At 36.4% G+C, this 22,142-nt stretch overlaps 2 protein-coding genes across 11 annotated transcripts; one reads left to right on the top strand and one right to left on the bottom strand.

Moving 5' to 3' along the window:
* Positions 1–122: 122 nt before the first annotated feature.
* On the bottom strand, positions 123–9,416 carry LOC124158525 (cytochrome b5 domain-containing protein 1). Of its 6 annotated transcripts, none has more exons than XM_046533654.1 (5): positions 9,350–9,416; positions 9,208–9,250; positions 8,794–9,043; positions 3,248–3,466; positions 123–478 (listed from the first exon to the last, which is right to left on the bottom strand). In XM_046533654.1, exons 3-5 carry the CDS (start codon positions 9,013–9,015, stop codon positions 248–250), a joined length of 672 nt encoding a protein of 223 aa, XP_046389610.1. In that variant the 5' UTR covers positions 9,016–9,043; positions 9,208–9,250; positions 9,350–9,416; the 3' UTR covers positions 123–247. The 6 variants fall into 6 exon arrangements, with proteins under 6 accessions (XP_046389610.1, XP_046389609.1, XP_046389611.1 ...); XM_046533653.1 differs by having other exon boundaries at positions 9,216–9,250; positions 9,350–9,412; XM_046533655.1 differs by having other exon boundaries at positions 9,339–9,400.
* A 41-nt stretch (positions 9,417–9,457) lies between these two features.
* Positions 9,458–22,142, top strand: LOC124158524 (proteasome activator complex subunit 3). 5 transcript variants are annotated; one of them, XM_046533648.1, is made up of 6 exons: positions 9,458–9,563; positions 10,609–10,641; positions 10,800–10,945; positions 12,739–12,910; positions 14,683–14,853; positions 21,453–22,142. In XM_046533648.1, exons 1-6 carry the CDS (start codon positions 9,540–9,542, stop codon positions 21,639–21,641), a joined length of 735 nt encoding a protein of 244 aa, XP_046389604.1. In that variant the 5' UTR covers positions 9,458–9,539; the 3' UTR covers positions 21,642–22,142. The 5 variants fall into 5 exon arrangements, with proteins under 5 accessions (XP_046389604.1, XP_046389608.1, XP_046389603.1 ...); XM_046533652.1 differs by lacking the exon at positions 9,458–9,563 and adding an exon at positions 9,634–9,652; XM_046533647.1 differs by lacking the exon at positions 9,458–9,563 and adding an exon at positions 9,934–9,999.

The raw sequence follows: 22,142 nt of genomic DNA, 5'->3' as shown, positions 1-22,142 counted from the left end.
AAAATATTAAGATCATTTGAAATTGTTAGGGACCATTTCCTCATTAGCTGTACATTTTGTACTCTATACTCATTTTCATCATTTTTTGTAGCCAGAGTGAGAGAAATAAGCAATTACTGATAATCAATTGCATGTGAATATTTATTTAACTGATTAAATTTGAACCTTAGGATCAGTTGTAATGTACAGATATGAGAACCATTTGGAGTTAAACACCATTGCAAGTACATTTTCTATAATCTTGGACCTAAGAACTTGTAAGGTCATCATTATTATAAATCATAATTGCTGGAATGTAAAATTTTTCAGGAAGAAGTAACTCAATAAATTCTTCTCTTTCATCAGGGATGCCATTTTCAGCCAGAGTTAGGTTCATATTCAGGACTCTTCCCTCAAATTTCCAAGTATAGCTCCCACTATGGTTGTTGAGAAACAAGTACCGTTCTTGGATTCGATTCAATGTATCTTCACAGCATACCTAAAGCATTTGTCTTTCTTAAATGGCCTAATGATACTTATGATATGCCCAAAAAAGATGTACATACATATTTTCTACGTAAGGAAGGTAATTATACTTATTGCTGTATTGGCAAAGGTCTAAGGTGTAATTAGGTAGTTACCTTGTCACATCTCTCTATGGTAGCTATTCATATACTATGCCAAGGTTCTTAGAATGTAAGGCCTTACTGTGTTTAAAGCAAATCTGTATACCTACATTTCCTGTGTTTTCACTGCAAATCTTCTGTGTAATCACAATTCATAAGACAAAATTCATGTGTGTGAAGAGTAAGATAGCTTTACAAGAACATCATAGAGTCTGGATTTATGGTTTTTTATGTTTTTTCAGAATATGTATTATCTTCTCCTAAGAAGTTATTTTCATAAATTGGCATTCAATTTCAAAGTCAGCTAATAACATTTGATAGCATGTAACTTCAAAATCCTGCTGCGATGAGCAGTTATGCCCTCACAATGTACAATCTAACCATTTCGTACCATCTAACGATTTGATCTTTGAATCCTTCTTCCTCAAAGAATGATCCTCCAAGGTCGTTAGAGCATTAATTGCGTAAGCTTGGTTTCGTTAGTAGTAGGACCCGCCCGCCTTTGTGACGGTGTGGGATTCCTCGTCCCCTCCCTTCCTTCCCTATCCCCTCCCATGAGGCGTCCTCGGGCTCCTATTGCGGCGGCGCCTCCTTCCCTTCTCCTTCCTGTCCTCCCCCTTCTGCGTGCAGAGGTAAAAAGAGGACGCGCTTACAGACCCTGCCCCGGGAGTGTATCCTTGCGAGCCCACCCTAGGGTTTTGTTCCATTTGTTGCTTGTACCTATAGTTATATTATGTAGTAAGAGTGTGTGTACTAATCAATGATAGGTTAATTCCTGTGTTCACGGTTTTGGAGGAATAACTTAACACATTGCGTACCGGGGTAAGCTAATGTTTAGAATATAACTTTACCCAATCAAACGTTATGATGCATCGATTCATTATGAATAACGAACTACAACTGAAAACGTACTAACGAATACGTATTGTACGCTTTAAAATTGTTTAGGTTGACGTGCCTAAATGACGAGAATCTTCGTCATCCGTCCGGAATGTTCGGGAAAAAAATGACGAGGATTGCCGCCATCCGTACGCAACGTGTCAACACACAAAAATAGCTCAATTTTGTGAATGAGTGACAGAAATCGGAATTTGTGAGCCATAGCATGAAATATGATCTTTGAGATGGTAAATAAACTTAATATCAATTAATTTTTTTGGCGACCGTTTTAAATTTTCCATAAGAAGTTGATGGATTCTCAATGGATTGCATTTGGCGTTTTTTTTAAGAAAAATGTCAGCGTACCACATTTCATTTAGTAAATTGTGAGTTTAGCTATGAAAGATTGATGTAACTCATTTTTTTACAGCAAAAAAAGGCATGTTATGGTAGTATGTATATGGTTGATAGGAAATTTGATATCCAACACTTATGCTAGTGGGAACGCATCTTTCCGATGTTAAAACCCTCTCATATAACGCAAATTCATATAGTGCAAAGACCCCAAGGAATGCATCCTTTGCGCTAAGGGAGGCATGGGTGTACATAACCTAAATTTCAAATATTGCAATTAATAAACTTTTGAAAAACATTCAACATACTACTCATGGCATCACTTCATGCATTGTTGCTAAAGCCCTTGGCAATTTGTCCCGTGGTTTAAATGGTACATATGAAATGTTGTCACATCTACCTCTTGCCAACGCATGTACTTTTCATCAGTTGATAGACTATTTTTCAGGTCTCCTTCTAGGTCAAGACTCCCATGTACAACATTTCTGAGATCAACTCACCTTTCCTTTTCATGGTGTTGACTTCAATGGTGTTACTTAAGGGGGGGTAATATGGGAGGGAGACTTTGAATTACCCATGTACATGTAATGTACATTATGTTTTATGTTTCCACAAGAGGCGGAAAAATGGCATTTTACCTAAATTTCAATGCTGCATGAAATGTTTTAGAGGCTTGGGAGTCTGGCTGCTGGTAGAAATCAGACAGGATGGTGCATAAACAGAAACTCAACTTCCACAGTGCACTAGCATGTGATAAAACAAGTCTCCTAAATACTTCCAAGTCTTCGAGAGGCCAAGATGGGTAGACGAGATAAATGTTTATAGGCTGACTCAAGACTACCGTATTTACTCGTGTAAGCTGCAGCCTCATGTATCCCTCACACCCCCATATGTGGGCCAGCTCGTGAGGAAAAAAAAACTTTCCAACGCTTTTTGGGGGCGGTCTTATATATAGGATCTCTAGATTCGTTGCTAAATCGACAAATATACGTTTCCATGGTTGATGAGGTTAAATAATGTTAGAAATGTAATTTCTGCGAAGGTTTCCAAGTTTCAATGCTAAACTCTGGAGAAATAAACAATAAGAATTTGAGGGAAAATGGAACGTGGCTCATGTTAAAATTTGGAGGATTCGTGTAAGCTGTGCACCCCCATTTATTCACGACATTTCCCGTAAAAAGGTGCATGGCTCCTACGGGTATATACGGTGTATCTCCTAAAGGTTTTGGAACTGAAATGAATAACTGTATATCATGTTCAATGTCCCCCTAAACGAGAACATCATTTCTATAAATTATGATAATCTCCGATGCTTCATGGACTAAAATGAGGGCGGCTCTTGAACTTTAACATTGAGTTTGCTAACACAGAGTAACATTACTCTGAGATATTAAATACCAGTATGTTACCTCAATTTGGTCATCATGGCCGGTCAGGACATTCAATATCCGAATGGGACGAGCTTTTGCAGTGAGTCGGCCAATCATGTATCTTGTGTCTTTCCACCATGGTTTTTTTGTGAGAGGCTTCCACAAAGAAGTTGGCATCAATGGCCCCAGATGGGGCAAAGTTCCATGTGGTGTGTAGGGAGCAGTTGTCCACGTGATAGGGTGTGTGTAGGTCCTCAGCTTCCGTGAAAAAGAGATTTATAAATCAAATATGAGTATTCATCTGGTGTTTCACAAGCATATTTAGATGGACAAAGTTTTCTCTGGTTCAGTGGTGTGGAATATCTCTTGTCCTGCAGGATGTATAATCATGCATTGGAAATAGTTGTAACCTCCATAGGAACACTTATATTCCACAATGCTTGTTGAATTGAATTGTAATTGTGTTGTTTCTGGAACAAATTTATTTGTATTATAACAACTTATGGGCAAATGGCCAGATATTAGCTGAAAATCAGAAAAAAGAAGACAAATACAATAGCATACAGCAAAAGAGAGGAGGCTTAGACAAACATTAAGGCAAAAGGTGATTGCCCCATTAAACGATTTTCCTAATAGGACTGGTGAGTACAATATTATGTATCAATGTGAAACTTTCACTAATACATAACAGCTACTGAATTTTTCTATCTGGTTTGTCAAAATTGACTTAAATTGGAAATTTTACAATTTGTAATTAATTGAATATATTACTTTTGAAAAAAAACAGTCACAATAAAAGAATTCTAGCTATGTTACAAGTCTAATGCAACTTTTAAAGCCAAGAAATATGCATGTATAAAGCGCTAAATCAAATAATAATAATGACAAAAATACGACCCATTGGAAGCAGCCAGTCGGTGGAACTAGAACGACTCCTCCACTCAGCGAGAGGAAGGGGGGCCTGCGAAAGCATGGGGGGGTAGGGGCCGTGGTGGGGATGGAGAGTGTTCTCTTGGTTTCTGGGAACTTTGCAATTCTGCCTTCCTAGCAGTGAGGCACTGGAGAGAATACGGATGGAAGCAAGGGAGGAGCGTGTAACATCATGAAATTTTGTGAAGACTTTTTCTTGGCAGGAACGTGAGAGCTAAGTGATTTGTTCAGTTAGAGTTTCCAGTCTGTCTTGTCTTGTTTGGGTCTAATAATGATAACACAGGCCTGCATTTCTATGATTCTACCGTGTTTTTCAAGTTCTGTTGACAGAGTATCATATACATGTTGCACTGAATCCAAAAAATGTCTAATTTTTACTAGACTGAGACAGAACTTTTTTTTAAATTAGCCATCTGTCAATTTCTAAACTGTCATGTTTGGAAGATAATCAAAAAAATTAGATGCACAGTTATATGTGTACTAACGGGTAAAATACAATGTAATGTAAAATACCATGAAGAAGGGTAAGGGATGGCCCCAAATGAGTTACATAGGGCAGGTTGTACAGGATGTAAAAGAAAAGAAGTATGTACATCGCTATGAAAAGCTAGCGGATAGAAGAGAGGAATGGACAGCTGCGTCAAACTATCTTAGGATTGTTTACTAATGATCATAACAATTTAATCACCATTACTGTAAACTTATGGGCTGATAGCAGTTTTGCACATCCAATGAGGGCTGAGCCTGCTGTAAATCAAATGGCTTGCGTGCCCTAGGCATATGATTTTATGTCACCCCTTGCAAATAGTGGACTGTGAAACTCAAAATAACTTCCATAAACCTCTTCATTTCCCCCAGAAAAGTGTCCTCCACTGTACAGGTTTGATCCTGAGTTCAAAGGATTATTAGTCAACACTCCAAGCACCAGATCTACCATATATGTAGACCTGCAATCGGGTGGAATATCTGGTCATCCTATGTCTGGGACCCTGAGCGCATTCCCTGCCAGACTAAAAAAGAGATAGACTCTACCCTCCCACTGGGTAAGATTAAGGTTGTTGTTTTGGGGGGCAGTTCACTACTTGTTATTCACTAATATTTGGTGATATGCAATACCTCTCATCGATAATATGCCTGCTTACACAAGTGGCTTTTAGATATTCTCAAATATCTTTAAGCACTTTTTTGAGCTGGTGAAATAAAATTTCTTTGGGGAGCCTCATCCATGATAATCATGTTTTTTTATTTTACCAGGAATTATCAGATGTAGTGGCAACCTTTAGGTGCAATGCCAATAATTTTCTTGTGGCATTATAATTTAGGTTGCCTGAGCTAATAAGCGTTTCTCAATTCCTTTGTGTTGCAAAGCAATAGATTTCGTTTTAATAATGCAGTAATTAATTGTCATTTTTTACTGAAAAAATGTGAAAAATCATTGTTGGTTGGTCTCCATTGATGTTTGTTTGTGAAATCCAATTGGTTTTTCAAACATTTTGAACTTTAGGGCTCTGGCAGTAGTTGTTCATATAATCCAAATTAGAGCAAATTTGGGATCTAAGACCATGAACTCAGTCCACCACTTTTAATAGCAAACAGAAAGTCGGAGGATAAGTACCCCTGTGCTAAAGTGGTAGACAGTCATTGCTAGGGAAAAAAATTTGGGGAAGCTGAAGCCCCAAACCCCTCCCTGTGCCTGGGCCCCCCTATAAATATCATCCCTTAATCTGGTCCAGTCTGTTGCATGTCCTTCCACCCACCACTGGGTGCTGCGGTGCTCTTACCAGTTGCAAAATATTCAAAAATATTGTCATACACATGTGCCCAATGATATTTGTCCTTGAAGAGGGTGGTGGAAGTCACTTTGAATCCTGTAGCGTGGGGATGATTACGGACGTGGTAAATGAATGCAATCACCAACTAGGCACAATAGGGTTTCTTTCGCTTCGTTTGCGTAGCACAGACAAGCTCTACAGTATCGACATCTAACCCTTCTCGTCCAGACTGCCATGGCGTCGATCTTCTTCCTTTATGGCGTCGATCTTCTTCCTTTATGGCGTCCTCCTTACCCAACGCTCTCTTGTGGCCGTTGGTGGAAAAACAATTGCAACGCCTTCTGCTTGTCCGCCACATATTCCATTGTTTGGTCCTAGTTCCTGGTAGCAAGAGGCAATCACCCCAGTTAGGGGGATTACTGTATACATATTTCTGAGTGAAAATGACCACGTTTGGAGAGCTCTTGCATCTACTCATGAATCGTTCCAGGGGATCAGGTTGGTGTGGGTTTCCCTTGGCTTCACACCTCAGATAGATCTGGGATCAAACCCTGTAGGTGGCAGAGATTTTTTAGAGACTGTCCTATCCCTGCTTAAGCTCTTTTGGAGGGGACTTGAAGTACAGCACTCTATTTGTTGACTGTCATATGAGACTGTCGTCCCCTTGGCACCTTTCAATTAGAGTAGGTTAATGCTCATGTTGGGTTTCTCTCCACCCTACCATTCCTCCCCTTCCGTTATGGTGGAAATAACCTCAGCTGCCTGTCACTTCCCCCAAGAGCCAACCAGAAATCACTCAATTAGTATTTCATTGCTCAAGGCAACTGTGAAGTCAAGATGGAAAATTGACATCTTTCAAGTGAGCTTTTACTCATGTGGTGTAAGATGTCATGTACATATGTATTACACTTCCAAACAATGCCTGTGTTTGGCTAAATCTGAGACGTCATTTGAATGTGAGGCCAAATTTGGAAATATGTACAGAATAATCCCTCAGGCAGTGGCGTAGCCAGGGTTGGGGGGGTCCGGTGGGTCCTGACCCACCCCCTCACCCCCAAAATATTAAAATACAGTTACATATTTTCCTTCATAAAAGAAAACATAATGTTGAAAAATCATGAATTTACAATATATTTCTTTAACAAATGAAGTTATTTCGATTATGAAAAGTGTTAAAATTATGTAGTTGAAAACCCTCTACTTAGTACCCTGTTTTCCAAAAATGTTCACCCCTGGTTTTGGACCCCTCACCCCGAATGAAAATCCTGGCTGCACCACTGACTCAGGGTACCTTTGATATGCTCATTATGGTGGAGCTCTTAGTTTTAAGCGCCATCACCAAGGCCAGCCATGTGGCTGACGTCGTTGCCCTGGGACCCTGACGTGCCTGCCGCCTCCACCCAGGGTACGCGGCACCCAGGAAGGCACCGCGAGAGAGAGATGCTGATGAAAGGGCAACAGGGAAGGACTTCCACACGTGAGAGACATAGTGTATCGCTTACCATCGTAATAAACGTGGTCGAATTTTCTTTCGTATAATTAATTGAAGTGAGGTTAATGACCGGATTACCCCAACCTCCATTCATTCATCGAACCCAAATCTCTCAACATTCCTCTTTCTATGTGGGTGAATGCACTTACTTCGACTGTGGTTGGAGGCCTCCAACCTTCCCCAATGAATGATTAGTGTGTATTTTTCACTTTTCAATGAACCTATGTAATAAACAATATTTGTTCTTGGACAGGACCAGTGGGTCCAGACCCCCCTCCCCCAAAATGTAAGAATGCTATTACTTTGCTCCATAAAAGAAAAAAATTTATTGAAAAATCATGAATTTTCAAAATATTTCTTTGACAAATGAAGTTTTTTTTTAATAATACAATTTTTTTAAATTAGTTTAAAACCCTCTACTGAGTATCCTGTTTTCCAAAAATTTTCCCCCTAATTTTGGCCACCCCTCAACCGGTGGTATCTGAAGCAATGTATAATGGCATTATTAGGACAAAACTTGACTGGGTACTCATAATTATGTGTTTCCCTTACTATCGTCATGAAAAAATAAAATAGCAAAGCATGAGGTATTTATAGTTCTTAATATACCCTGCCAAGGAGCTCTGATAACGATTTTGGACTTGAATGTTTCTTTTTTCTGCTTTAAAAAAATAATTACAAGTATCCCTCATTTATTTACGTTCTTACCATTAGCAAGAATGCTCTCAATTTGTTCAAACTATCTTTCTGTTTTACCTCCTCTAAAGAACTTGCCAAAAGTAACCTTTCACTTGTCATCTCTCTACAAGCATTTAAAAAGTAATAGACAAGAGTTACCATACCAAAATCAGGAAGTAATTGCCTCTACAAAAGATAAAAATCACTTGGATTTTCTATCACTGTGTCACATCTACAGTATTGATGAACATGGATGTAAAAAGCCCCCATAGAAGTCAGCCTATGGTGTACAAATTGTACTTATATTATCTAAAGGTATATATTATGCTGCCTGGATCACACCTCTCCCTTTACACGAAATTCTGTGAACTCCAATTCCAAAAATCAGCATCAAACATTTCACTTACACCACATATTTCACATACAACACTTGTTAAAACAAGTGTTGTATGTGAAATATGTGGTGTAAGTGAAATGTTTGATGCTGATTTTTGGAATTTTTTTAAAATTATAATTTCTTTACACAATTCATGACAAAAGTAATTACACAAATTGATGTGCTCCACAACCTGGTGGGCGACATCAGTGTAGGCATACGTGTAGTTGAGGTGTTAATATTATATTTACCTATGGTGAGACTTTGACTTCAATTCTGTAACTAAACTTTTTTTGTGTTTTCATATCAATATTTAATGACTTAATTATAGTTTTACCTCTCCAGTATCAGGATTAAACCACTCAGATATATCCTTTCCACCAAAGGCCAGAAGGGGTTTGATCAGTTTGACTGCCCCAATGTTTGTAAATTCTACTATTAATGGTGTCAGGTTGTAAACATTCCCAAGGTATGATACCCACAAATCACATGGTTGGTTGTGAATAACAACATCAGAAGGGGTGAAGGTTTTCATGTCTCTGTTACCTCCTTGGTTCATTTTTTAGTGTTTGTCAAGTTAATCTCTCCTGATATTAAAAAATAAAACATTTTAGTGATTCAAACTTTTAGGTTTCACTTAGGTTTTGAACGTTTTCTTTAAATATATTAAATGTAACTAAAGAGTACTGAAGTGTATTGATGCTATCGTAATATATTCACAAAATGCAACATTTAGCTAAATTATAATTACATTCTCACCGTCTTCTTCGAAATTTCTCTGTTCAAACTTCCTGCTAAAGATCATTTAAGACAATATTGGTGTTATTGTAGCAACAATAAAGCTTATAAATTGTTAGTATCAACATTAATAAATAAATTTACAGTAAACCTACAATACATCAGAAAATATTCGACTTCATGACCTTCCTAAATTTCGCGGGCTTGTTAAGTAAAATAAAATGAATACCGAAATTACGAATGTAAACATTTTAAGTTTGTCATACTGGATACTTCGTTCAGTTGGTACGTGCACTATACAAAATTACTGCACGGTGTTGAAATATCCTGCAGATATTCCGTATCATGGCCAATAGTACCAATAAGAAGGTAAGTTTGAGAGTTAATTACAGTGTCATCAGCGGTCAAACTACCTTTCGTCCTCTTTTGCCGCTTAAAAGATTGTTTTCGTGTACGAGGTGAGTAGAAACCATGCTGTCAAAAATATCCCCTTACGCGCCTCTTTGCTTGTAATAAGGTTCATACATATTTCTGTGTAGGTTTCCTTCAGGCTTCAATCGAATTAAATCCGCAGTTAAACTGATGTTGCACTTGAGAAGATGTATGCATCGTATATATTCCATCATATAGCTCAAGGAAGTATGGCGTGAAATGATGGCCATTTCCGTGGTACCGACACGTGCAAATATTTTGGCGCTGTTTTTAATGAATATGTTATGGTCGTATGCCCAATTTCATTACGATTACATATCACATGTTTGTAGTATCGGGGAATATCATTGCACCTCCTGCCATGCTATATACGGTCTGTCGGGTATTATATTTCGACTTATGTAGTAATATTTCTATTTAATTTCTGAGCAAGTTGTTGAGTTCAATTGTGAATGCGGAATTTCTACAATATTCAGGGTAAGCTATTTTGTTACTGTCCGGGTAGTCCGGCGTGATCGCTAAATTGCTTAATTTAATATGTTGTAGAAATGTCGGAAGCCTTTTGTTTGGTTTCATCTTTAGATTAAAGATATTCAATTGTGTGTTGTTTTTGTTAGTATTTGCTGTCAACCCAAATGCGTGTCAACGGTTTCTACCAGTCATCCTGATTACGTATGTCGGTATCCATACTGACGAGCAACTTTTTTGGTCCGCGTCTTTAATGTAGCGTTTAGCAATACGAATTTCGGGAATTATTCCACAAGTAATTGTCCATTTATTTCGAACGAATCTCGTAATTTAATTAAAATTATAGTTTTGTGGTGATCATGTCGTGTCGACTGTTATGAAGTATTTTTGAGATTTGTCTCGTTTGGAATGGATTAGATAAGATTATTGCAATTACTTTTACTAGTTCATTCATGTCTTAAACCAAGGATTTTGTTTACAATGTTTAATCAAATGCGTTATTTTTTGTTTTTAGGTACAAGAATTCATGGATGAAATGAAGAGTCGGGTAAGTGTCATATATTTTGGATAAAGCAATTGCTTTATCGGATGGCGATTGACATCTGAAATTTCCACAGTTAACTCGTTGAATGCTTATCGTTATTGTTATCACCTTTCTCTTTCGTGCTTTCTGACTAATAATTTTTCAAATTTTGCGAATTTCAGGCCGAGGATCTGGTTTTGAATGGTTTTCCTCAGAAAATAATAGAATTAGATGCCCTTCTGAAAACATCGCAGTTTAGCAGGAGCGATTTCTCAGAAGTTCATCATTCCTTAAACATCCCAATCCCAGAGCCGGTGTTGTTGAACAGGTGAGGAGTGAAATTATAAATGCCAAAGCATGTTTCACCGACCGTATGCCTGTTTTTATTGGTTCTCACAGTATTAAACATTTATTTTATTGGTATTTTAAGTAACATGACAAGTTTTATTATTATATTATATTAAGTAACATGACAAGTTTTTATATTCTGTTCTCTTTCACTGACTCAGCAAAAGTACTAGTTCCAATTGTGTGCTTGTGTTTATAATCAGACTCAGCTACCAGGATTTTCTATATTTAGTCTTATATTACATAGCAGTATTATAGTTTCACATATAGTTTTGTGCATATTCTCCTAATTTATTATAGGGGCCTGTGGATTCCCAATCCACAGGCCCCTGTAATAAATTAGGAGAATAATATAATTTCCATGATGGAACACCCCCAATCAGTCATTCTTCCGATCACTACGATTACCAATTGAGCTGAGATCAGTCTAGCTTGCTTGGTTGGGGTTCGTAAACAGAACATTCTAATCAGATTGCAATCGAATTGTGATTCCTCTTTGTTTTCCAGTGGCCTCTTTCTTACTTATAGGTGCAGTTGTGTGATCATAGTCGTCAGTGGGCTTTAAATTGAGGCCAAGTGTTCAAGGGTATATTTGCTCACTTAAGATTTATGTACCCAATCATTTACATTGAAATGGTCAGCCTCTGAGTCTTCCCAACTATTATCATGATTAAATTTGTTAGGCATTCTCAGCCTACACTCCCATGATGGACAAAAGATAAATTTTCAGTTGTAGGAAAGAAACTGACCTGGTACTTTTCGTAACAAATCATCTCTATGGGTTTTCCCTTTTCCTTTGATTCAGTAGCATCCGAAATCGGTTTGAAGTAGCCCTCAGCAGTGTCTGGCATGATGATAAAACATAAATACTATCGTATCTAATTCCGTACCTTAGAAACTAGGTCAGCTAGACTTGATGGAGAGAAGCACTGTATAACGTAAGCACACAGTAGGAAGATGAATGGAAGGACGGCAATAGCTAAAGGTTGATATGAAAAATCCTTTTTAATGAACACAATGCACTGAGTCAGGTCACTTTCTATTTTTGTATTGGTGTTAGTTCAGACTAATTTAGTGTGGGTGGGTAACATATTGAATGTTACTGATTTACGGTGTTGATTGATTATAATTTTTCTAAGGCCTTTTATTCTGTCTTTAACTCTTTCTAGGATCCTCCCAACTTGCATTTTCAGCAATCTTTCTATGAAAATTCACTGGGAATGATGGTGTCTTCAAGGCACTGAAAAATTCCATTCAGTGCACTTCAAGGCACTGAATGGAATTTTTGTGTTTATTTAACCTTTTGAGTGTCCATTAAGGTGTTCTTGTGGATAGTCCACAGTCCCAAAAAAACTAGTTACCCAGCTGAGAATGGATGCAGTGGATGCCCGTACTCACTGAAACAAATTTTTTTTTTCATGTTTGTGTTACACTTTGTCCTTCCCGTGTCTGGTAGTAATTTGGGCATTGATATGCCTTAAAGCTAGAGCTATTGAAAACTTGAGTACATCTGCAGAAGAGATCTTACCCTGTGTGAAACATTCATGTAGGCGCTCACTATTTTTATTCCAAGGTGACCCTACGGCTGTAATTGAATAAAATGTGGGATGCAGACCAGTGAAATTATTTCAATTGTAGAAATTTTGGTAATGAAATCATGGGCATGTTAGAAAGTATCTGCAAGAAGACACTGTCATCTTTTGTGTAGTTGAACTGTGATTTTTAATCCTCAGGAGACCTTGTGTATACATGTTTCTTTTGCTGTAATTTCAGTCATGCGGAGCCTCCAGTTAACAAGAAATGGAAGTACGAAAATGCTGATGAAGTCAGTGGCACCAAAGTTATGGTTTTACCTCAAGGCCTGATTCCATGTAACAAGCACATGTGTGAATTGGTTCACATTCTAAAGCCGCACATTCGTCAATTAGTGGAAGATGCTAATCTGGTAAGTGAAAAAGTTATTTGGCAGAGTAACGCGGGAGTAGTATGAAACCTCTTTTTATCATGCCTGGTGCTTTTCCAAGTGAAGGCAAAGAAGTAATATCCACAGAAGCAATAATATAAATTGTTGGAGCACCTGGCAGGATCAGGGAATCCACTTTGAATCCCAGACAGGGAAAATGATTCTTCTACAGATTTATTGTTGTGTGTACTTAAAGGTTGTTGGTATGATGAGAAAGGTGTTGCAAATATTAGTACTGCTTCAAATCACCTCCAATAAGACAATGCAGCATTGTGCGCAGTGCAGCAGCGGTGTGTGGAAGTCACATATATTATCGCGAAGAGATGTATTTTCACAGCCACTACTGACAAAGCTTAATTAACTTGGAGAAATATTAGCAGTTCACCAACTGAGGAACATATTGTTTCAGAATGTATTTTTTGTGGCACAGTTAACCTGTCTGTGAAGTGATGTGAATCTTTGAAAGATGCATTAGACAATAATCTTGTAATAGAGAGTTTCATGTCATAACCTTACACATTGACTTGTTGGATGTTATGATTTTCATTTACAGTTAGTTTCACATAATTTCGGCAAATCATGGATCCTACACATGTATCACATGATAATTTTTAAACAATGAATCAGTGGTTAATAGTAGCAAAAGTGGTTAATTTCCTTTGGATGCGTAATCCCCTTAACTCCCCTAGACTATTAGAAAAGGAAACATATTCTGCAAAATGGACTTCTTATTTTTTGCCAAAAAGTAAGCCTTTGTATAATCTTCCTTCTCCCCTCAATTTGAATTATTTCTGCCAAATTTGGCTAATTTCAGACCAAATACTTTTTAAGACATTGAATCTCACAATATCATCAATAGCAATGTTAAATATTAATGTTTTGAAAAACTGCTGTTGTTTGCTGTTTTATAGAGCTGAGAAGGATATTGGATAAAATTTGTTGATAATATTGCATGCATGTAATGAAGAATAGTTAATTGAAATAAATTTTCCTCTTAACCCAGTAGAAGAAATCATTAATTGGTTTCATTTGTATGCCTTTGATGGTACATATATATTTATCCTGCTTTAGTCAGATGAAAACTTACTATTGCCTTTTGATGAAATTATGCATAATTTTGTTGAAATTCATACTCCCATTGCAGTGTTAGACTAATGACTTGTTTTAATAAGTTTTTGCTTTTGCATTAACCCATTGAGCTGAAATGACGAGTCAAGCTCGTCATGAACTTCCGATGCCAAATCATGAAATGACTGGTGTAGCTCGTCATCAGATTTCCATAATTTTAACACAATTTTAGGGAAAAAATATCAATTCATTAATAATTATCAATATCAATATTTTGATTTAATTATCTATTATCAATATTTTGAAAGTTTAACAATGTTAATGAAGAACATGAAGAACTTATACATATTTCATGAAATATGATGTATTGGAAGTAATTAAATGATATTATGCAAGTTGCAGTAGCTGTATTGTTGACGTACGTAACTAGATATCTCACCATATGAAATTATAATCACTTTTTATTTCATTGTTCTACGTTGATTAAAAACAACAAAATATCATTTCAATACCTACCATTCCTTTTAAAAAAAATCAAATATAATAAATTGAGGATATGAGCACTAGGTAGAATGAACTAGCACGGGTAGAATGAACTTTATTAATATTTAAAAAATATAGATCTCATTTTATTAAATGACCTTTGTGAACTTTAGTAATTTCATTGTTACAAATTTGATTTTCAGTTGAAGATGTGGATTTCATTCATGATTCCAAAAATTGAAGATGGAAACAACTTTGGTGTTTCAATTCAAGAAGATACCCTTGCTGAAATTCAGTCTGTGGAATCTGAGGCAGCAGCTTTCTTTGATCAAATTTCTCGGTATTTCATTTCCCGAGCCAAGGTTGTGTCTAAGGTAATTATTCTTCATTGGTTCTTTTATGTCTCTTAATTGTATTCTCATTCCCCATTATACCTTTATTACGGTGAACGCTTACCAAATATTTTGCATTCAAGTGCAAAAGGGGGTTTATCAATTTTACAACAGATGAGGCAGGTTTCTATCTTCTGCTCCTCTGACATTTTCACATAAATTGTCTGGAATTCTGTTAACTCCATAGGGTGTGGAATCGAAAATATAATGAAATGATTCCTCTTTTCTAATATTATTAGAAAAGCGTATGTTGAAAGTTCTATAGATCCGAAGACTTTTCTAATGAAAACTTATGGTAATGTTTTGTTTACTTAGTTGTCTCAGTTGACATGCATGAGCCTAATATTGTTATTAGCTGGGATTGTGGATGAAGTCTACTTTAAGTTGTATTCTATTCACCTTCCCCACTGTGTGTTGTAAGTCCACAGGTCTCATTGAATAATTAATCCCATAATCTTGAACAATCAGGAAAGTAGGAGCTAGAAAATGACGAAAGATTTGTATTAAATCTATAGATGTGGCTTCAACTCCGTGAAAATTCATGATGTATGAAAATAAACATAATTTGTAAATTTTCACTGAATTTATTTGCTAAGGCGTCATTCTCGAGTACTGTCAAGAAAAAGTCGATCAGTTAAGAAAAGATTTGTATAATTGCTTATGTTTGAAAAGATTTTGTTATCAAACTGTTATAAGTTTAGTTAAGTCTATTATTTGTTGGAAAATATTTTACCAAAGTTTTTTTTGAAAGCTCAATCATGTGAAGCGAGTTACTGGTTTATGTAATTTATTTTACCTACATCCCTCGGAGTTAAATCTTTTGATTTAGGATTTTTAGCCATTAAGGTGTTACTCTTCGTGCAAACTGAGAGCATTACCTTGAGTTATTGTGAACATATGAATTATTATGAATATCTTATGGAGTGAATTACAGCATACTCCGGATAATCCGGGCCATTGATGGGGAGAGGCAGCACGAATACCATCGGAAAGCACGAATAATCCAAACTTTCACTGGAATATCATTTAATTTTCATGATTCATATAAAACAAACGATTAATTATTATTTATGCACATCCTCTGTTATTTTTGGTTGCTTTCCGGAATCAGTCTTAACTAGACTTTCACATCATCTCCAGTGCAGTATTTTGCCACTAACTGATTGCTAATATAATATTCCCTATATTTTTGGCAATCATTTTTTAGCTAGATTCTACAGTGCAGCATGTATAAAATTCATAACTTTAGTTTGAAAGTTTGCCATGAAACCGATGCTTGGTTTCATGGCAATTTGTAATTTGTTGTAAGTAAACACCATGAATGACATCCGATGATGAAGAGTGTAAGTAGGAGACAGCTGTATTGAGCATTTGAATGAGGAAATTTCAATAATTCTGACTAATTGCCTTAAACTAATGTCCAAATACCTGACTTTAGTGTGCTGAAGTTGGGTAAATGATATCAATTAAATGTGTTTTATAGGGCAAATTTAAATTTACCCATGCTAAGCATATGATTTACATTCCTTAACGTATCATATTGAGCAAGGTATGTTTTGCGGGTGTTAGTTTACTTGTTAGGCCACCATTGGCTCACTTACCTGAGGCTATTTTGATGTTGCCTTATGCTGAATGAATCAAATGATCAAAATTTTGACTTTTTCTAGAATTGTTCAAGTTATTACTGAAAATAATTGTCTGATGCTTGTCTGAGATCCTTGGGAATACTGCAATTATATAATGTAGAATTTGAATTTTTCCGGTGCATTCATAATTCCATCCCAGCCAATGTCATTTGGCCATTTAGATTTGAGTGGGTTGTGAATATGGTGGTTTCCTATTTTTTTAAATTGCCAAATACAAAAGATTATTACTCCTGGAGTACGTATTTCACACTTTTAGATTTTTCAATGATGATATCTATTTTTGCGATGAAATGAAAAGTGAAAATTTTCAAGCACGCGAAAACGTGATGGCTAAGTTTGAATGCTGGGAAAAGCCCGTTTGACATCATTCTGGTTCCAGCTGCCACCATGTGAGGCCACCTTGGTGCGAGGCTATGAATGCCGATATGATGCAGGCTGCTAGCAGGTAGCGCTTGGCCTAAATGAGAATAATTAATACCCTATCAAGCGAAGGAAACTTTCCGACCATAGACAATTTAAATAGGTGATTATGAAGTAATGTTTCCCTGACCTCTGTGCCTCATGCATGCATTGGTAATCTCAGACAATGTAAAACTCCTGACTACTCGTATAGAAACTAGGTCCCTGTGTCATCACGTGGAGTGGCATCGCATGGGCGCCAATCTGGCCTTTTTCAAATGAGGTTAAAATTGACCAATAATATTCATGTAAGCTGGGATTTCTAAAACCAAATAATTTGTATATTATGAATACACTAATGTTAGGTAACAAATCAATGCCTTTCATTTTCTTTGATGAAGGAAACTACCCTATTGTGAGCTAAGATAAGCATAGTCACTAAAAATAATTATAGAGGCAATGATGGCATATGTGACTGAGTGGTATGATGGATTCACCAGAGATTCATGCTATTGAAAAAGTTTGCCCATCTGCTGTAACTATGTGAGTGAAGATATTGCCATTGTTGTGCAGTCATCAAGAAACGCTTGTGGTCCCTGAAGGACTAGTATTGAAACATGTTAAAAATGGTCCCACAATTTAGACATAGCCCTGAGCACACTTTGTGGTTGTAGAATGACCATTAGGAGGAAAGAGAAAGGTTTTGTAATTAAATATTCTTGTATATTGAGCTATAGTCTTCTGTGACAAGAACCAATATGAAAGCAAACTATGTACACCTGCTCTAATTCCTATTAGAGTGTGGATTAGAGAACTAGGGATGGTCAGATCGGATACCGCAGATATTGCCCTTCATCGGATACATCGGATCCAAAGTCGCGGAAGGCATCGGATCTGGATCCGAAATTTTAAATAATAGCTTCAGTGAATGCAATGCCCCATAAGGGTGGAAAGAGTTCCAATTCTATCTTCGAATGCACCGTCGCATGCGATTCTTGTCCTACTCATGAATCGTTTAGTTTGAAAGCCCTCGTAGAGATTACGTAGGAGAATTTCAGCCGTGGAGAATAAAAAAGACAAAATATGACTGGCACATGTTGTGACTCTTCCCAAGAGATTGAACAATCATCTCAATGTCAGGAATTTGAAAATGCATTTGGATCCAAAAATATCCGATCCGAAAGATCTGGCCCCGAAAATCAAGGATCCGGTCCGAATCTGGATCGAAAAAAATCCTAGATCCGTCCATCCCTATAGAGAACCCTAACCTATCAATAGATGAACGATCTCAGTATAATGACATACTGATCATCTAATACATAATTGTCAGAGGATGTTTTAATTTTCATTTTATTGGTAACTTGGAAGCGATGTTTATGCTGGTTACGTTAGTTTGTACACTGCACTGTTGAAGTATGTTATTTAATGTTTCTTTGCACTTGTCATGTGATTTGATGCAATTTTTGTTTCAGTTACCTTGTAGAAAAAGGTTTTAAGAGTTAAGGGAAGACTTGTATGCACAGTTATTAGGCATTATAGAACTTATTTTTCTTTTATGATCCATATTTTTTATCCTTGCGTGCTCTTCAATGCTGTTTTTATACTACAGATTTAGGTGTCAGGCAATATAAAGAATTATTAACCTCTTCAGAGATAATAAATTTATGAAAATACTAGCTGACCTGGCAAACATTGTGTTGCCATATAAATTATTTCTAGTAAATATTTTGGTGGTCAAATGAGAAATAACTAATTTATTGTATGTGTGTGGGTATGTGGTGTTTGACTAGAAGAGTAGGATGCAGTGAACGATGTTGACCAATAGAAAACGGTAAAAATTCATTTTTTTAAATTTATTGTACTTTTATTATCTTTTATGCGTGTAAAAGTGGGTGTCTGTTTGTCAACAGAAGTTAGTTCGTAGTTGTATCTCATGCTCCCAAATCACATAATGCTACTTTTGGTTTTGCCCGACACGTCCTTATTTCATTACCATTAGTTGCGTCACATCATGCAACCTCTGTGGTTTCTTATCCTGCAGGGTAGGCAAAACCCTTGACATTGTCTGGTAAAACGTAGCTAAAAGAATTCTACTCTTGCCTATTGATACTCTTGGTGCAAACATTTTTTTCTGGGGTATGCGTAAGTTCATATTGTGCGTGATATACAGAAATCGTTTCCATTGTTTGCAGTTATATTTGTATACTTTCATCAGACCTGGTTTGTTCTTTTACCTAAAACTCCTGCGATGTGACCATGAATTCCCAGTTCCAAGTTTCCAACTTCCCGAGCAACACCAGGTGGCCTGCTAGTAATCAATAAATTTCAAGACATCTCTATCAGAAATTATGAATATAAAAAAAAACATCAGCCTCGAGTTCAATGAAGTGTACAATAGTTTTAGTAAATCTATCTGTGGCCAAAACAAACAAACTGGATTGTTTACCCACATGTGAACATGCCATGTACAATTTTCCGTATGAAGAACACTGTGTACCTCAAAGCCACAAAAAGACATCGTTTGGCCTTGAGACTTGTCCTTGCGAATCTAATTAGAAATTGAACCCCTTAGTATTCAATTGGCACATCTGTCAGAATAATAGGGATTCGTGGTAGTAATACATCTCCTTGGAACATGCCATTCATAATTTATGGTGATAAAAAGAGATTTGAAATTACATAAACAATACTGACTGTCGTCAAGGGGACAGTAATCCAAAATTGCTAAAAGCTTTCAGCTTTTTTGTGGATGTTTTTTTTCTAAATTCACCGTAAATCCCAAAAAAAAGCTGAATTCGGTTGCAAGAATAAGAATGTGCATTACTTTTTCTTTTCAATGGTATATGTCTCAACTTAATGCGACCATTATCACTCATTTAAAATGCAAAAGAAAAGAGGTCTGCAGTCATTAAAAACGAACTTTACATGCATTTCTTATGGTAATGACTCAGGGCCCAATGGGCCCTGAAGAAGAATGAAAAATAGTTTACAACATATTCTCAGTCCTAATGAACGTACACACCAAATTTCATAGGAATCGGGCCAACCGTTTCGGATTTTGTCTACAGAAAACCATGACGCTAGAATTTTATATATTAGAATAGGCAATTAATGTTCTATCTTTCTTATTTAGCTTTATCTTATGTAACTTTGTTTTGCTGCTTTATTGTCTTTGCAAAATTAGGTTGCCTGGTTCATTTGAGATTCAGTGGAATATTTCCTTACTTGAATTCAATGAAACCAGGTCAGGCCATACTATCTAGAATTAATTCACATATGTGAAATCTTCGATTGCTGGCTATTCTTAAGACATCATACCACAGCATATTAATGCATATGTCATGAAATGGAATTCTCTTATTTCCCGATCATTACAAATGAATTGCATAATCACCTTTCAGTTGAAGAATCCATGTCTTGATATTGTAGTTGTCTTATCCATAGCATGAAAATTATATTTGAACCCCTTCATTCAGTTTCGTGCTAATTCTAAATGCATTGAGGCATTGATTTTCCTATTTTGAGTTGAAAAATGTCTCCGTTATTTACAATCTACTCCATGCTACTCGCAATAACAAAACTAATGGCTTCTGGTCATCTGCTCAGCTGTAAGTTTCTTTGTGATATTTTAAAAAGGTGGTGAGAAATGGATTTTCTTTTTAATACGTTGCCTACCGGGGTATTTAAATTCCTAGGAACGCCGATTCTGGGTGTTGAGATTGGAAACATGTGCCTATTAGTGCGTAATGCCTTTGGTTTAAGCATGGTTAAAAAGCTAATGTTTAGACTATAACTTTACCCAATCAAACGTTATGAGCATGCATTATGAATAACGAACAACAACTGTAAACGTACTAATGAAGACGTATTGTATGCTTTTAAATTGTTTAGGTTGACGTGCCTAAATGACGAGAATCTTCGTTATCCGTCCGGAACATTCAGGAATAAAATGACGAGAATTCTTGCCATCCGTACGCAACATGTTAAAATACATGGTAAAACACACCATCTGTCCACTTGTAGTTTTTCAGAAAAATCTATGTGGAAGAATTAATCTATTTAATGCATTTTGTCGCCCTGTAGTACACTGCCTTAATGCTTGTCATGTTAAACTGATACGAACAGGTAAATGTTTCAATTATAAACATGGTAAGGGGTTATTATTTTGGCATCATTCCACAGATAAAATGTTTTCTTCAAAATGAGACCATTTTTATAAAGTCCTGATAACAGTCATACCTTACTATAACTACTCTTAATGAAGAATACTCCATACAGTATGAATAATGTATAAGACAATTTATTTCCATTAATCCCTCTCTTGTATGCATGCACATTACTCTGTTGTAGCTTAATTTGTTGAGGCCTTGGGGAGAATATCAGATATTTTAATCACAGCCCTGTGGAAATATTTTTTTTTTATTTCTCATACTTATCTTTGGCTCAAGGTTTTTAATGCTGTTCTTGAATATTTGAGGATCATTCACAATTCACATTTGTGGAAATATTTAATGCCTACCGTTTTCTCATTATCAGGTTGCCAAGTATCCACAAATTGAGGATTATAGGCGAGCTGTGGAAGAGCTTGATGAAAAGGAGTACCTAAGCCTTTGGTTGGTGCTGTGTGAAGTCCGCAATCGATACTCAACACTTCATGACATAGTCATCAAGAACATTGAGAAGATTAAAAGGCCTCGGTCATCTAACACTGACTCACTCTATTAGCAGTCCCTTTTATCAATCCTCTCCCTGGCAGACAAAGCACACAGGAAAGAAAAGGCCCTGCCAACTTACATTTTACCCATTGGATTTGACTAGCATTCCCCTACAATCATTTGATTCCTATGGATTTTGTCAAACTAATGAGGATTTGAAGGTGGTCAGTATTTATTGTATTTGGTGTTAATATCAGCAAATTATTATTTCATTAGCTTCTCTATGTGAACAAAAAGCTAAGAAAAGTGCTTGCTATTATGATCTGAAGATTGTGATGAGACCCCTGGACATTGGGATGCTAATAACTTATTGTTTTGTGACCTCTCCAGTTGTAAAATTTTGGTTTCAAACTTATTTCATAGAGAAACGTTCAAGCCGTGCTTGTGTCAGGTTTAGTTTTAAATTACTGCTCAAATTATTCTTGGAATGACATTTTTATTTTCATTTTTTCCTGTTCCAGAGCACTCTGTGGAGTTTTAATGACCCATTAAAATACAAGTTTTGAGTAAA

Source organism: Ischnura elegans, chromosome 5 (genome assembly GCF_921293095.1).
Source record: "Ischnura elegans chromosome 5, ioIscEleg1.1, whole genome shotgun sequence".
Lineage (NCBI taxonomy): Eukaryota > Metazoa > Arthropoda > Insecta > Odonata > Coenagrionidae > Ischnura > Ischnura elegans.
This window is presented reverse-complemented; position numbering and strand designations above follow the sequence as displayed.